Raw genomic sequence first — 14,987 nt, 5'->3', positions numbered from 1 at the left:
TGTGATCAGGGCCAATTCCCGTGCTTTCACGTGCACTTGGACCACTGCATTTACTGTATTATAAACTGTATAACTGTGAGGCGCTCTGAGGCCGTCTGAGGCCTTGTTCGCGTGCCTGTGACATTTTCCAAAGAAATACATTTTCAGACGGGTATGGTATGCTTTCAAGGACACTGGGATGAATGTCCACTGCAAAGGCCTGTGTTTAACGTGTAAATGGCAGCACCAAGCCCGGCCAGACGGCCAATGCACCTGCAGGCGAGGTCAGCGCGCGAGCTGCCGGTCGCAGGTTTCACTGCTGCCGGTTTTTGCTCAATGGATCGATGCGGCCGCTGCTAAGATTTGTTTGGGTAACCTGCAGGTCACAGGTTTGAATACTGACACAATGCAGTCCAGCGGGGTGGGGAACCCTCCCCACCCCCTCGCCCGTGGGGAACCCTCCCCACCCCCTCGCCCCTCACTTCATCAGTGACCTCAAAAAGAAGCAGCTGTTGCAGGCCGGGGGCGGGGTTAGAAAAAAAGGGGACAGAGAAGCCCTTTACATCTGCTCTTCCCTCTTTTCTGATTTTGTTCCCGATCCTGGGTCCCTAGCCCCCTCCTCCATGGGGGCTCCTCTAGAGGAGAGGTGGGTGGGGACAGACAAAGCGAGGATGGTGGAGAAGGGGGAGTGGGGTAGCAGGAGGGAGGGAGTTACAGTGGAAAGACCGGATGGGTGAATAGGCGAGGGCAGATGGGGGACAGATGTGGTCAGAGTGGAAAAGAGCACAGGCGGGGGGTCTCGGGACGTTTCTATGTGATCTCTGCGCTGTTTTATTTTTGTGGGGTCGTGTGTTTAGAGCTCCCTAATAGCAGTGCCCCTGCTTCCGCTTACTGCCCGAGTCGAATCCAATGTAGCGCCCTGAAGCTGCAGAATCGGCGCTCAACCAAACAAGAGAGTTGGGCGGGGATTGGAGAAAGCGAGTAACGACGAGGTAGAGACATGCACAGAGAGACAATGAGACAGATGTTATACAAGAGAAGTGAGCAGACAGACAAGCAGCCTTACCGGTGAAGCAATGGGCGGTAGAAGTGTGTGTGTGCTGGTGGGCAGGCAATCCGACTGATGGACAAACAAACAGACTTAAAGACTGATCAAGTAGTCGGAGATGGACACGTGGGCAAATGGGCTGGAGATGGTCGACAGATGGCAGGTGGATAGATAGATAGATAGATAGACAGATAGATAGATAGATAGATAGATAGATAGATAGATAGATAGATAGATAGATAGATAGATAGCACTTATGTGCAGGGTCCGACTGGCCTAAAGGGCAATCTGGCCATGATTATTGCAGGATGGCTGTTTTTTAACTGCTGATTTCCCTGATAAAACCACAGTGCCTGCAGCAAGAACAAATGCATGCAGTCTCCCACACCTTGTAAACCATCTCTACAGTGTGTCTTTAGAAATTTAGAACTGCCCAGATTTGCAAATGATGGGCACTTTTATTTTTGTGCCTGGGACTATTTTCTGTCCCAGTCCGACCCTGCCTCTGTGGCATATCGTATGTGAAATAGCGCATCGAGGTAGACAGCTGCAGCGCCAGCCTGAGAGCAGGGGGCACTCACTGGTCAACCTGTGTCGGCCTGATCACATGAGCTGGTTAGGCAAGGAGACCAGAGGAGGTAGTGGCCGGAGTCAACTGTAATTGTCGGGCTGCATTTAGGTGCGCGGTGTGTGTGCGTGTGTGTGTGTGTGCTTTGTGCATTAAATGTCGAGGGTGGTGTGTATGTGCGGTGTTGAGGTTGTATGCGGTATGCCGCCTTGAGTGGTGCCAGTAGTTCTGAGGTGTGTGTACGCACACGGTTGGTGTTACTTACCAGGGTCAGGGTGAGGTGTGTGTTTGTAGTGATATGGTGGTAAGAAGAAGGTGGTTTGAATACGGAAGCAGTGTGTGATTCGAGCTGATGAGTGTGGTGTGTCTGTTCATCTGCTGGGCTATTGGTATTTTTAATTAGCATCTGCGTGTGTAGTTACGCTGGTATTTGTATATGTGATGTGTTGTGACGGGAGCTTGCAGATATCGTGTCTGGCCATCTTTGATAATGTTTTTTCACTATGTGTGCGCGAGTCTGTGTGTAAGCCTCTCTTGTTTCTTTGTGCATTGTGCCGTGTGCATCTGAGAGAGGGGCTGGGTTTGTATGTGACTGCTTCCATGAGTGGAATGATGTAGCCGTGGGTATCTGCGAGTAGAGTAGTGTCTGTTTGTATATGCGCATGTGGGGAGAGGTCTGTATGTACGTGTGTGCGTCTGTGAGGGTATTCATTCTCTACCCGTGCCCGCGTAAGAGTAGCGGTTTCTCTGTGTGTGACCCCTGATGGGCCTCTGCGCACCTCTGAGAGGTTGGTGTTAATGTGTGTGCATCTGTAAGTGGTGCGAAAACTGTATGAATGTGTTTGATCCTCTGTGAGGATTTTGGAGTCCAAATGTGAGCTTCTGTGAGAGGATTGGTGGTAATGTGTGTGCATCAGTGATGAACGAGATGTCTGTATGTGTGCATCTGTGAGGCCTGTGATGTCAATCCGTGTGTCCGTGGGGATGTGATGTCTCTATGTATGTGTCTGTGCATCTTCGTTGACGGTGGTGCCTGGGTCTGAATCTATGCGGAGTGTGGTGTCTATCTGGGAGAGGTGTGGTGCCTGTATCCCATTAGGTTTGTCTTTGAGGGCTCTTGTAACTGAAGGTGTGCATCTAAAGTTGCTGATTCCGCGGTGCATCGGTGAGGTGTTGCTACATGGGTATCTGTGATTGTTGTTAACCTGTAAACGTGCATGTGTCTCTGAGGGGTGTTAAGCTTGTGTACGCCTGAATCTGACTAGTGCGTTGTCTGTGCACATTGAGAGAGGTGAGATGTATTTATGTTTGTGCATCTTTGACTTATATACAAATCTGTGAGTTCAGTTGTGTCTGTTTCTCTGAATGGTATCGAATCTGCTTGCAGACACCCAGTGTAGACACCAAGGCCATATTTATACTTTTTTAGCGTCGCATTTGCGTCATTCCCAAGCGGCGCAAATATGTAAAATACAATTGTATTTTGTAAGTTTGCGCCGATTTTGCGCCAAAAGCGGCGCAAATGCGGCACTAAAAAGTATAAATATGGGCCCCAGTGTTCACCTGCGAGGTGTTTGTTGACTCTATGCCGGTTTTTTGAGTGTTGTTGTATTGTGCGTACGCGCCTCTGATGAGTGTTGTGTCTGTGAGTGGATATAAATGTGACGACTGTGGTGGCCCCTTTGCTGCATCTGAGAGGTGTGGGCTCTGTACGTGTGCTTCGGGGAGGAGTGCGGTGTCTGTGTGTATTTGTGAGGGGTTTGATGTCTGTGTGTGTGCGCGCATCTGTGAGGGGTGTGGTGTCTGTAAGGGGCTAATTTGCATGATATGCTGTCGAGAGCATCCTTCTTCCCGAGCAGCCAATGGGCTTCCTCGTGGGTACCAGCTGAGGCTGAGGAGCAGCATCCCTTCGCCGTCTCCGACACACACACCGCATCCTTCCAGGGAGCAGCACGGGCCCGAGCAGCAAAAGGCTGGCACGGACAAAAAGGGGCACAACAAGGGCAAAAACGGAAAATTTGGGCTCCAGCTGCCCGCAGCGTCACCAAATCGACTGCCCATAGGAACCAAAAATCAAACCCTCCTTCCACCCTCCAATCTCCTGCACTTTTTTTTAAATCGATTTTGCTTTTTTTTCAAAAATCACTACCAGCTTTCGCCCTAATTTTCTCTTTTTCGAATATTTTCGAAATATCGACGAACTCCTGTCTCCGCGCCCCCACCCTCCACCACAAAAGAGGCCCCCTCCCTGCCAAGCCGCATCGCCCCACCAGCGGGGCTGAGGAGCGAAAGACAAGGTCGAAGGAAAATCAATTTTGTAGAAGATTTTTATATACACATTTATATATTTTTGAATCTATTTTTGAGAGAAAACCCAAGTATCTCGAGAGAAGAGCCGAGAGGCCCGCCAGGAGGGCCCCCAGCACCTGCTGAGTCTTCGCTTCGCTGCGCCTTAAGGATGGTGACTGTAGGTATTTGCTAATTCCTTTGTGTTTCCACCCTTTTTATTCTCATTGTGTTCTGTTCCAGTGTAATTCTGGTGGTGGGCGGCCGGGGGCTTGGGGTTTGAGGGGGGCAAGGGTGGGGTAGGCGGCACTGAATGAGAAAATATACCCCCCTCTTTACTGCATTGTTCTTTCTCCCCCTTAACAGCAATGTGCACATTTCCCCCGCCAGCCAAAAACATGATTCGAAAAAGCCATCCTTATTATTCTGCACACCAATACCGCCGCCCCCCCCCCCCCCCCCCCCCCAATGGCGGGATGGAACCCCTACCCACCTTAAACCATCGAAGGTATCTATATCACCCAGTCCCAGTTTATCCCTCACTGAAAATGTGTTTATGACATGTAATAATTAAAGCTCCTCGGTGCTTTGGGGGTTTGATTTACCAAATGTACATAAAGGAAAGACCCCCCCATCCGCCTCTTATGGGATGGGGAGGGCACGAAGGCAGAGCTGGGTGCGGCCACAGATTGCTTGTCTCCTGGTTTGTAGTGATGACGGGGTGCTTTTGTTTTATTCCAAACCCCTTCTTTACTCGTTGCTTTGCGAGCACGGGTAAGCATCCCCCCTACCCCTTGTGGTTATAACCAGGGGCGTACCTGCCGGCAGACCGGGTAGTCTATAACTCCCCCGCCCCCCCGGGGATGGGGAGGGCCTGCTGGGAACCATCTCTCCTCACGTGCCTCCCACCCACCCCCAGCTCTCTCCATCACACATCACAAAGGCACAGGGTGTGACCGAGAGTCTGAGATGGAGAGAGAAGAGTGAAGGAGGGGGAGAGAAGCAGGAGAGCTGGGGGGGAGGAGGCACGAAGCGGGAGAATGTGAATAGGAGGGGGAGAAAGAAAGACTGAAATGCTGGGAGAAGGTACGAGGTAAATGGAGAGGGGAGAGATAAAGGGAATGGTGAAAGAAGAGAAACAAAAGGGCAGAAATAAAGGGAAAGAAGCAGAGGACTGGTGTATGGAGGGAGAGAGACTAAGTGAAAGCAAAAGGTGGGGCGAAAGGCAGAGAAAGGGAAAAGGAGAGAAAGGGAAACAGACAGCGGCGATAAGGGACAGAAGGCACCGGAAGGGCGAGAGACACCAAAAGCGATGCGGCAAGAGAGAAAGTGAAACAAAGGACATTAAAGGAAAAGAGACAGCGAAAGAGGCAGGGAGCGGCGCAGGGCGACGGCTGCGGCTGAGAGGAATAAGCCGAGGGACAGTGAGGGAGATATTAAGGGACGGGGACAGGCCCTCGCTGCTACAGAGGCAGGAACAAACATGCACACAAAGACATGCAACCGACATACCACGACAGAACGAACACGCACACCTATAGAGCATAACATGCAGCCATACCAAGGCAGCCCTGCCCTCAGATACACAACACGAAGACAGCAATTACACCCATACAAAACACGTGCACACTGCGTGCTCATCCCAGCATGCACCGCACCCTGGAGCTGTGCTGAAGGACAGCCACCGTCGGGGGCATTTATTTGCGTGTGCCAAGGCCACCTCTCGAGCTCCATGCAGCCACTTGTGCGTGCACCTTGCAGATAATGTGGCATCCGTGTTATATTTTTTTTCCACATTCGTGTATTTCCGTATATGTGTGATTTATTCCCGGCATGGGTGGAGTCTGCATTCTGAACCCCAACTGTGGACCTGTGGCCCGTGCTTGGTGAGACAAAGTCCTGCGGTGACATGTGTTGCCCCACACTCATGTATGCACAAGTGAAGGAACGGGTTGAGCTGGTATTCGGAGTTCTTTGACAGTCTGCGCTTATACTTAGATGTAATCTCTCATGTGACAAACGCAGCCCAGTCTTTTAGGATTTGCACGCCATAATGCAAATGTTCGTACCCACGTATATATGGGTATATGCATGAACTTTAGGCCAGGTACAATTGAATTCTGGGGCCTGCAACACACATGTGATTATGCATATGTGTGTGTGTAATCCAGGCTGGATCTTGGTGGGTTCCGGTTTGCTGGCAATGCACATTGTTGTCGCTCTCTCTTTCTGAGTATTTTCTTAAGCTCTTGGTCGTGCACCGTCTGGTATAATGCCAGGGCTATGGTGGATGTGGGAGGTTGATGGAGGGTCGCTGCTAGCGCAGGTTCAATTTGTGGACTGACCTATTGTACCCAATAGGGTGGGGATTGCAGGATTGTCTACATGTCTGATGCCAATGCAGAGTTTTATTGGGTGAGGGGAATTTTGCTGCCATGCTAGGGTATGAGGGGCTGAAAAGGGGATCGGGCGCAGAATCCCTTTGTCAGTGTAGGATGTTTTAGCTGGACTGATGCCAGTAACCACACCAGCTGGTGACAAAGGATGGCCCAACATTCGGCCTGGTTGGGGGTTGGGGGGGGGGGGCAGTTGCTGGTCAGAAAAAAATGCCAGTGCTGCTTTGGGTTCCCAGTCCGGCCTTGCCTAGAGGATTATCGATATGGGTTCCTGTATTGGCAGAAAAAGGACCTAATACGGAACGTGTTGGCTCCTTGTGCCTGATATTGGAGGCAGAAAGGAAATACAAGGAGACCTTGAAGAAGGCCGCAAAGACATGCGCCTCAATGGCAAGGTTATTTGTGCCCTTTGTGCGGCTGCGCGCAGCTGGCACACAAAATGGCCGCTCGGCCAAGCGACAACAGCGTCCCCGCCGGGCCTTCTCTGTCCCTTAGAAGAAGAAGGCGAGGAAAGGTGCGATTTCAGTGTTGTTAAAACCGGGAAGGTCCATTTGCACCCTACTTGCGATCACATTCAACATTTTGTTTTTAGAGGGCGCATGAGGAAGGCAGAATAGGCTGAGCTTTGGTGTTAGGCTGTCCGAGGGAGCGAGAGGGGATGTAGGGTCGGCTTTTTGAGAGGCCAGATCCCTGGCAAAGACCGAAAATTGTAAAAAAAATGAAAAATGGGACAAAAACCTCAAACCACCCCAAAGCGTGCCCCGTTTTTGACCGATGGACGAATGAATGCTAAATGCAATGTCCCCGCTTTCAAGCAAGCACCTTATGTATTTAAAAGCCGTACACTCGACTTTCATTGTCATAATATTTTATTTCTCAAACTGTGCCTTTCTTTTGTGACAACTAAAATACTAGAGAAGGGAGATAGCACAGGAATACGGAAAGCTCATCGCTGTGGAAGCGCATCTGAGTCAATGTACGTGGTGGCAGGTGGTGCCAAGACTTTTCATCTGGAACTTTCCATGTATTTTTCATATTAGGTTCAACAGATGACTCAGCCTGGGACCTGCACGACGTCGTCTGTACTGGGTGTGTGTACTCATACTATCCAATTAAATAAATCCTTCTTGTAAGGTGAAAAGAAGACCTTATATATTTTTTTGTTTTAGAGTGACCAGTAATACACAGGCTTTCGTAGGCACGACATTTGATTTTGATATCTGTTTAGCTCTAGCTGTCTAGTAGATGTTATACCATAATTATTCAACATATATATATAAACGGGCAAAAGGTCGGCTTCCTCAGCCATAGGATGCTATATGACCCATTCACAATTTTAATCCGACCATATTGCAGATATTGGGAGTTGCAACTGCGGTCATAACGTATGAAGCTTTTCCATTTTAACGCCTCTATTTTTTTTTTTGAATCACACATAACAAAAGTACACAAAAGAGTTCAGTGACCGCAGATCAGAGGAAATTGAAAATGGGAAGATTATTCTTCAGTATTCATATGCAGATCCAATAAATGGATTTTTAGGCCCTTCCAGAAAGTTAGCAAGTTTGAACTAAATCTGAGTTCTTCCGAGATAGGACCACAGATTCCGAGAGACTGACATGTGGAGAAATAGTTGAATTTTAGATTTTTTGTGGTTTGTGGATTTCTAATAGATGGCTTGATTTGCCTCAGCACCTCTTTCTTTTCTTGTAGCATGGAGTTTATTTTTCAGGTAGATAGGCAGGCCACAGGAAGGAGCTTTCGTCTTGGCCTGCTGAGTCATTGGCACTATCAAGCTGTGATAAAAGTAGGGCTTTTGCGCTGCGCTGATTTCAGAGAAGGGGACATTAGGCTTAACTTTCTTGAGTAGGAAGGAGATGGCTTTAGCAAATATGGATTTCCCAGAGGCACTGGCACAACATCCTCATCCCTGTGCCCTTACCAGTATGTTTCTAAAGATGGTGCTTGCAGGTGCCTCTGCGTCTTCACATGTCTCTCCACTAGGCACATCATTGTTTTTCAATGGGTAACTTGGATACAAGGTCCCTGGTGCCCTTACCAGGCCAACTGGGACACCACTGCATGATGGTGTTACTGTTCAGCGGAAGCCGGGTGCTGCTGTGCATCAAGCTAGCTATGCAGGACCTGGTTATGGACTGTGGACTTTTGCAGGCCAGTTTCAACCAATTCTCCTTCCCTTTGGTCATCCTCATTACCGAGCCACCACTCCTAAGCAGTCTGACAGTATTTGTGATTGTCCTGTCTGTCACTGGAAAGGAAAGATATCCGAAGAGTGAGTGCTGAACAGCTTGCACTGCAATTCAACTTAGCCTGCGCCAAGGTGTTCTTATCCTACAAAAGCCGAACTGCCATCCAATTATACCTAGATGTTTTATTTGTTGCTCCCACACACTAAGAAAGTCACCATGTGGCGTAGGATCTCTGAGGGCCTTCAAGATGCACACTGTTCCCTGGCATTCACTGGATCTCTTTTTCCCCTGCCTACTACTCCTATTCCTTTTACTCCTCCAATCCACTGTCCTCTCCTGCTATTACATTCAGCCCTTGTTCTCCTCCCGGCTTCCAAGCACTCTATCATCCTTCTCGCCCATGGCTCCCTCAGCTCCTCTTATTCTTGTTTCTCTTTCGCTGCTTCTCCAATTCTGGTCCTCCTCCATGTTTCTTAGCACTCTCCCTCTCTATATATGTCAGTTCTGGTTCTCTAGGATTCCGAGCACTCCCCTGTATTCTAGCTCTTGTGCCTACCCCCCCTCCCCCAACCCCGCCCCCTTTCTGACTCATGGTCATTTCCTCTCGCTGCTTCTTTTATTCCTACCTGTTCCTGGTTCTCTTTCACCCTCCTGCTGTTACATGTGGTCCGAGTCTTACTTCTGGTTCTTAATCCTGCTCTCTTCTCCTCCCTCGAATGCTGTTGTTCCTTGTTGTAGCTCTCTTGTTATTTTGATCCTCGGTTCTTCTTCCTTTTACGGGTTCTCTCCCCGCCCATACAGCTCTTATTCACGATTCTCCATTCTCTAGGTCCTGGCAGGAGATGACTCTTCCTCCACACAAAGGTGAGAGGCCCGATGTCTGTTCATTTGGTGACACTGACTGCACACCTAAGATAAAGAAAGCGTTCATTTTCTCAGAAATATTTTGCTGTCACATAGAATTGGCTGCATATGAATGGACACATGTCTAATTATCGGCTGGCTGATCACCTTAGAGGCTTTAGGCCTGGGGCAGCACAACTAGCACTTGAGATCATTAAAAAAAAAAGTGGGGCGCTGGACAGCGCCAGTATCTTGTTCTGGGCGGCCTCCTGCAGGTTTGGGGCAGAGGTAGCTTACTGCCAGGCTGAGCTACCCTACAAGAGGTTGTACATGGCCAGCCAGGTAGACACCCCTGAAAAGCCGGCGAAGGTTGGGGGGGGGGGGGGGGGATGCGTCAGGCGTATTCCAGGCCGCTTTGCAGCATACAATGTGAGACCATACGTAAAAAAAAAGAAACAAAAACAAGTACATAGGCTTCGAAGAAGCTTCATTTTTTTCACAAAGCGCCATAAATACACATGCACATCCGGCTCAAGTAAAGAAGGCCGCTTCGAAAACTCCATTGGTCGCTCCGAGGCCTATCCCTGCACCCTCCATGAGCCTTCTAATTACCTATCTTTGTGCCCCCCTCCCCTTCAGAGGTAAATTGGCAGCAGGTTTTTTTGGCCCCAGTTGGCCTCTATGAAGCAGAAACAAAGCCACACAGCCAACAAAAGCTTCTGCGCACTTTACTCAAGCGGCGCCATTGTTCGGGGCTCATCTGGCGAGATGGCTAATGACGCCCTCGGCTCTCGGGGGCCATTGACTGAGCCTATGTGGGGCGTTCTCGGCGCAGGGGACGGCAGTCGCGCGGAGACACTATCCACGGAAACTATTGTTTATTTTGTCGTTTTGATACCGTTCACTCTCTGCTATGATCGGGCAACATAAGGGAACAGATGAAAGATGCTAAAAGCTCATTCGTTAGAAGAAACAAGCTCTGCCTTGGTAGCTCATGAGGAGAAGGAGACAGGAAGAGAAATGTTGGGGGTGTTTTTAGAGCATTCAGCACACACGCACTGCACCTCTTGTAGTAAAATCCCAGGCAGTTATATCCCACGTCCCTGCATATAGTCAGGGGCGTAGCTTCAAGTGGGGAGGGCGGGGGAAGGTGTTGTGGGTTGGGGTGTTACACCCCCTTTTTAGTAAATAGTTTGGATACAGGTGCTCAGTGCTTGAAATGGAAAAATATAAGTGCAGGTACTCTGTACTAGAGTACCTGCTTGTTTCTGAGAAGTGCCGGTACTCTCCAATTAAGAGTATAACATTTTTCTTGAGCACTGGCGGTACCCTCCCTCTCAAAATAAAAAAAGTGCCGGTACTCAGTACCAGACAGTACCGGCCAATTTAAAGCACTGCAGGTGCTTTCAGTCGAGTATGGTGAGGTGTCTGTTGGATTTCACCTAGTATTTTTACATGCGCAGATAGACTAAAACTCTCCTCTCTTGAAGGTCTTAAAACACAGTTATTGTCAGCAGTCAAAGAGAATTAAAAAAGTATGGAAACCAGGCCCGGCTCCAGGAATTTTTATTTGGATGAGCCACGGCCGCTGCAGACCCAAGCCCTAGATTACACCATATCGACTTCAAAACGTTTTTGCACCACAATACAAATGATACATTCTGCATGCATACATTGCATGTACAGTTGAAGGGTATTTTAATTGCCCATCTACGCCCTTTGTAAAGTTTTCCCCATCCCGTCCATCTAAAGCAATGCTTGTGCACATTCCTCCTCTTTACCCTCAGTTTGTGGTTGACCGCCCTCGAGATGGGCTGTGCCCGCACCTACATGGATGCCTGGAGAAAGCAGCTACCCATTAATGCCGGATCTTTTACTGGCCTGCACTGAAACTTGGACATTTCTGACTAGATGAGATAAAGGCTGGGTCTCAACTTCTGTATGTGGTAGCGGAGCAGGCTGGTCATTTATGCCTTTGGGCGTTTCCCCACAAAGAGGTGGGCCTGGGGCCAATAGTGGCATGCTTCTGAAGGGCCAGGGCTGCCTCCAGCAGGACCTCTGTGGAGGTGGGCAGGGCCACTGAACGCTCCAACCAGATGTCTGGCTTAGATTAAGTAGTATAACGTCATATGCCAAGAATGAAAGACAAAACATTCATCTTTCATGCACCACAGGAGAATGAGATACCCATCTAGTGGCTGAGTAGCATAATATGAAACTAGAAAACCTGGGATCAATCCTGGCTTCCCTGCTTGATCAAACTGTGTGAGCCTAAGTGAATATGTATTTACCTGAGCCTCTTTTTTTCGTAATCACATCAGAGGGCACCTTCAAATACATGTGTTCAGGGTGTGCACTATACAAAAACCTTTTCTGTTTGATTTAGTCTACTGTAATGGTGGTCCTCCTGCACTAAGAATCTAAGCCATACATAGGGTGCACATAACAACTGAGGGCATTAATGTTTCTGTTGATTATCAAAAACTATCACTTTTAATGAATGCCTCTCAATCCAGTGATATCATCTGATGTACTAAGGTGCTATGCTCATGCATGTTTCAGAAAAGCAAATTTTTAGTGTTGGAGAGGTTTTGTCTTATTTTCATGGGATTTGTTGCAGAATTTACATGGTAAACTTTTTCAGGACTCAGCTCATTCCCAAGCTCATAAAGCCAAGCCAAACATTTGGCTCTTCCACTAAGTTTGTTGGCTCACCTTCCTCTAGAGCTGGGCCCATGTGTCTAGCCAGACCTGTCTCGGGCCCTCCTTGTCTCTCCTGTGCTTTACAAGGCCTTGTAAGATGCACTCATTCCAAGTCTCTTCCTATATCGTAACCTAAAAAAGTGATTTTTCCCTTTTAATGTCAAGAGAAGATTTCAGAGGAGGTAGTATCAGGTGAGTAACACTGTTCGGGATCCTGCTGTGCCAGTCTTCAGAGAGAGATTCTCTGCATTCCTACTTCCATCTAACCACAGACTCTGCAATGCACCCTCTTTCAGCCCTGATTATCCACTTTTCCTCCACTGCCCTTCCATGTGCCTAATCTCACAGCTGACCTGGCGCCCTATCTCCTTATCAGCCACCACCCACCTCCACTTTCATTATCCCTTTAATTTTGCAATAATCACAAGAGTTGCTATTAGGCTAAGATGGAATTTTAATGTCCTTGTAGGACATCACCTATGGTCATATAGTTTCTGTTTCAGACTTAAAACAGTAAATATAAGAAGAGCACACTTTAAAATGTGTAATACAGTTCCCTGCTGAACCACCTGATAATTAAAAAAACAAAAACAGAAAGGCCATGTATTATGGCTGGGCCTTTGCAGATTCTTAAAACGTTTACAAATGGCCAGGCTCTTGAACGTTAATGTCAATCTCTGCATTGCAGCAAAATCTAATAAAGCAGCAGCTGCAGGTTCAGGGAAGATCAGGAAAGGTGCCTCTTTAATTTCTTTCTTCCAGTGCTGAAGAGTAATAGGAGGTAGAAAAACAATGTTCGGCTGCGGACCTGGAGAAACCTTTTATTTAGAATGTATGTTAATTTTTTATTGACTTTTATATTGTCACTGGGAGGAACAAGGGTCATGTTTGGGTGGCCCAAACTGCCTGAACTGGCCCTGATAGGAACTGTGATGCTGCATACAGTGGGAGCAAAGTCAGTGAGCATGGGGCGGGGTCAAAGGTGCGGCTAAAAATAATAAAATCTTCTGTAAGTGTTTTTTGTCTATCACTACCAGGTGGCAACATGTAAAATAACATGTAGCTTAAATGAAAAATAAATACAAAATGTGGTTACCCATAGGGAAATGCACTATAGTACATTATGAAAACTCGATTATGCCCTGCACAGATCTGTATGTAACAAGAGAGCCACAGAATTTTGGGGCTGATTACGAGTTTGACGGTCAGAAAAACCCGACCACCAAACTCCTGATGAGGAGACCTCCACCATGCTGATGGTCTCCCCACCGGCCCCATTATGCACTTTCTCTGCGAGGTCAGACCAGCGGAAAACGTGCAGTGCCACTGGACTCATCTACACATGGAGCCGGGTCCAAAGCCATCGCTCAGGGGACCTCGCTAGTACCTTTGCAATGCGCACTGTCTGCGCAACAGTCAGTGTGCACTCCAGCGGTGTTGGGGAGGGAGGGCCCTGCACTTGTTTTATGCAAGACTTTTCATGGCGGTTCGACCGCCATGTAAAGGCTGACGGAGAACATGGTTGTAATCAGCATGGCGGTGCTGACTTCAGCGCTGCCATTGCTGATTACAACCACAACTGACATCATCCCGTCGGGATCAAAGATCCTGGCGGAGATGGCGGTCTTTTGGCAGTCCACCCGCCACAGCTGTGGCGGTCCGACCGCCACAGCGAGTCGGGCGATCTTGTGACCGCCAGTCACGTAATAGGGCCCTACATCTTGGTTGGTGCAGTAGAGAAAAGTGACTTATGTATTTTTTGTGCTACGAAGTTACAGCCTGTGACAGAAAGCACTGTGAATAAGTAATTCATTATTTTAAACTTGCATTACACACAGTTTAAGACAGCCTGCTACAAAATGTGCAAATTGTTTAAGATAAAATGGTTCTTCCAAAATATAGTTGTTGGTAATACTTAGAAAAAACTTGTAGCAAACATTTGCATTTCTTTAAGGTAAGCAGGCTTGTTTAGCTGTCTGCACGGCTTCAGTTTCACCACACAGGAGCCTCACTGAAAGACACTTCAACTGAGACATTAAAACTGGGGGAATTATCAGTTCTGGGCCGGTTGTCTTTTTACAAAAAGCAGGACAATGGTGTTTCATACATTTTAAAAAGTATGGGCACAACAATCAATCAATCAATCAATCAGTTTTCTTGTATAGCGCATCTAATCACCTGTTAGGGTCTCATGGTGCTAGGGGAGGGCAATTGCAGTACAGTCGAAGAGACAGGTCTTGAGGTCCTTCTTGAATTGAGGCAGTGAGGGTGATTGCCTGTGTTGTAGTGGAAGAGCATTGCAGGTCTGCGCAGCGAGATAGGAGAAGGATCTTCTTCCGGTTGAGTTCTTGCGGTTCCTCGGGGTGGTGGCTAGGGCCAGTTTGGCAGAGCGGAGTTGTCGCATGGGCATGTAGAAGGACAGGCGGGGGTTGAGGTATGCAGGTCCAATGTTGTGGACGGCCTTGTAGGCGTACGTGAGGAGCTTGAAGGTGATTGTGTTGTTCATCAGGAGCCAGTGAAGGTCTCTCAGGTGAGCGGTGATGTGGCTGCAGCGAGGGATGTCCAGGATGAGTCTGTCCGAGAGGTTCTGGATTTTCTGCAGTTTCTTTTGGAGTTTTTGGGTGGTGCCGGCATACAGTGCATTGCCGTATTCTAACTTGCTGCTGACGAGCGCCTGGTTGACTGTTCTTCTGGACTCCAAGGGGATCCATTTGAAAATCCTTCGGAGCAGGCAGAGAGTGTGGAAACAGGAGAATGAGAGGGTGTTGATTTGGCAGTTCATTGACAGCGAGGAGTCGAGGATGATGCAGAGTTTGCGTGCATGGTCGGTGGCTGTGGGGGATTACCGACTGCAGTGAGGGCTACCAGGAGTAGTCCCAGGCGGAGGGGGTGGAACCCAGGATGAGGACCTTGGTTTTGTCGGAGTTGAGTTTGATGCAGCTGTCCTTCATACA

At 48.4% G+C, this 14,987-nt stretch overlaps 1 protein-coding gene across 15 annotated transcripts in view; it reads left to right on the top strand.

The window, feature by feature from the left end:
- Positions 1-3,515: 3,515 nt before the first annotated feature.
- The window catches only part of ELAVL3 (ELAV like RNA binding protein 3), a 91,098-nt gene continuing 79,626 nt past the window's right edge, over positions 3,516-14,987 (top strand). For 6 of the 15 annotated variants that reach the window (XM_069231897.1, XM_069231895.1, XM_069231900.1 and 3 more), the window contains exon 1: positions 3,516-4,062. In XM_069231897.1, the coding sequence (XP_069087998.1) occupies positions 4,054-4,062 (9 nt within the window). In that variant the 5' untranslated portion in view covers positions 3,516-4,053. Of the gene's footprint in view, positions 4,067-14,987 lie in introns of all 15 variants that reach the window. The other 9 variants (XM_069231896.1, XM_069231890.1, XM_069231898.1 and 6 more) reach the window with 4 other exon arrangements.

This window comes from Pleurodeles waltl, chromosome 4_2, assembly GCF_031143425.1.
Source record: "Pleurodeles waltl isolate 20211129_DDA chromosome 4_2, aPleWal1.hap1.20221129, whole genome shotgun sequence".
In the NCBI taxonomy this organism is placed as follows: Eukaryota; Metazoa; Chordata; class Amphibia; order Caudata; family Salamandridae; genus Pleurodeles; species Pleurodeles waltl.
This window is presented reverse-complemented; position numbering and strand designations above follow the sequence as displayed.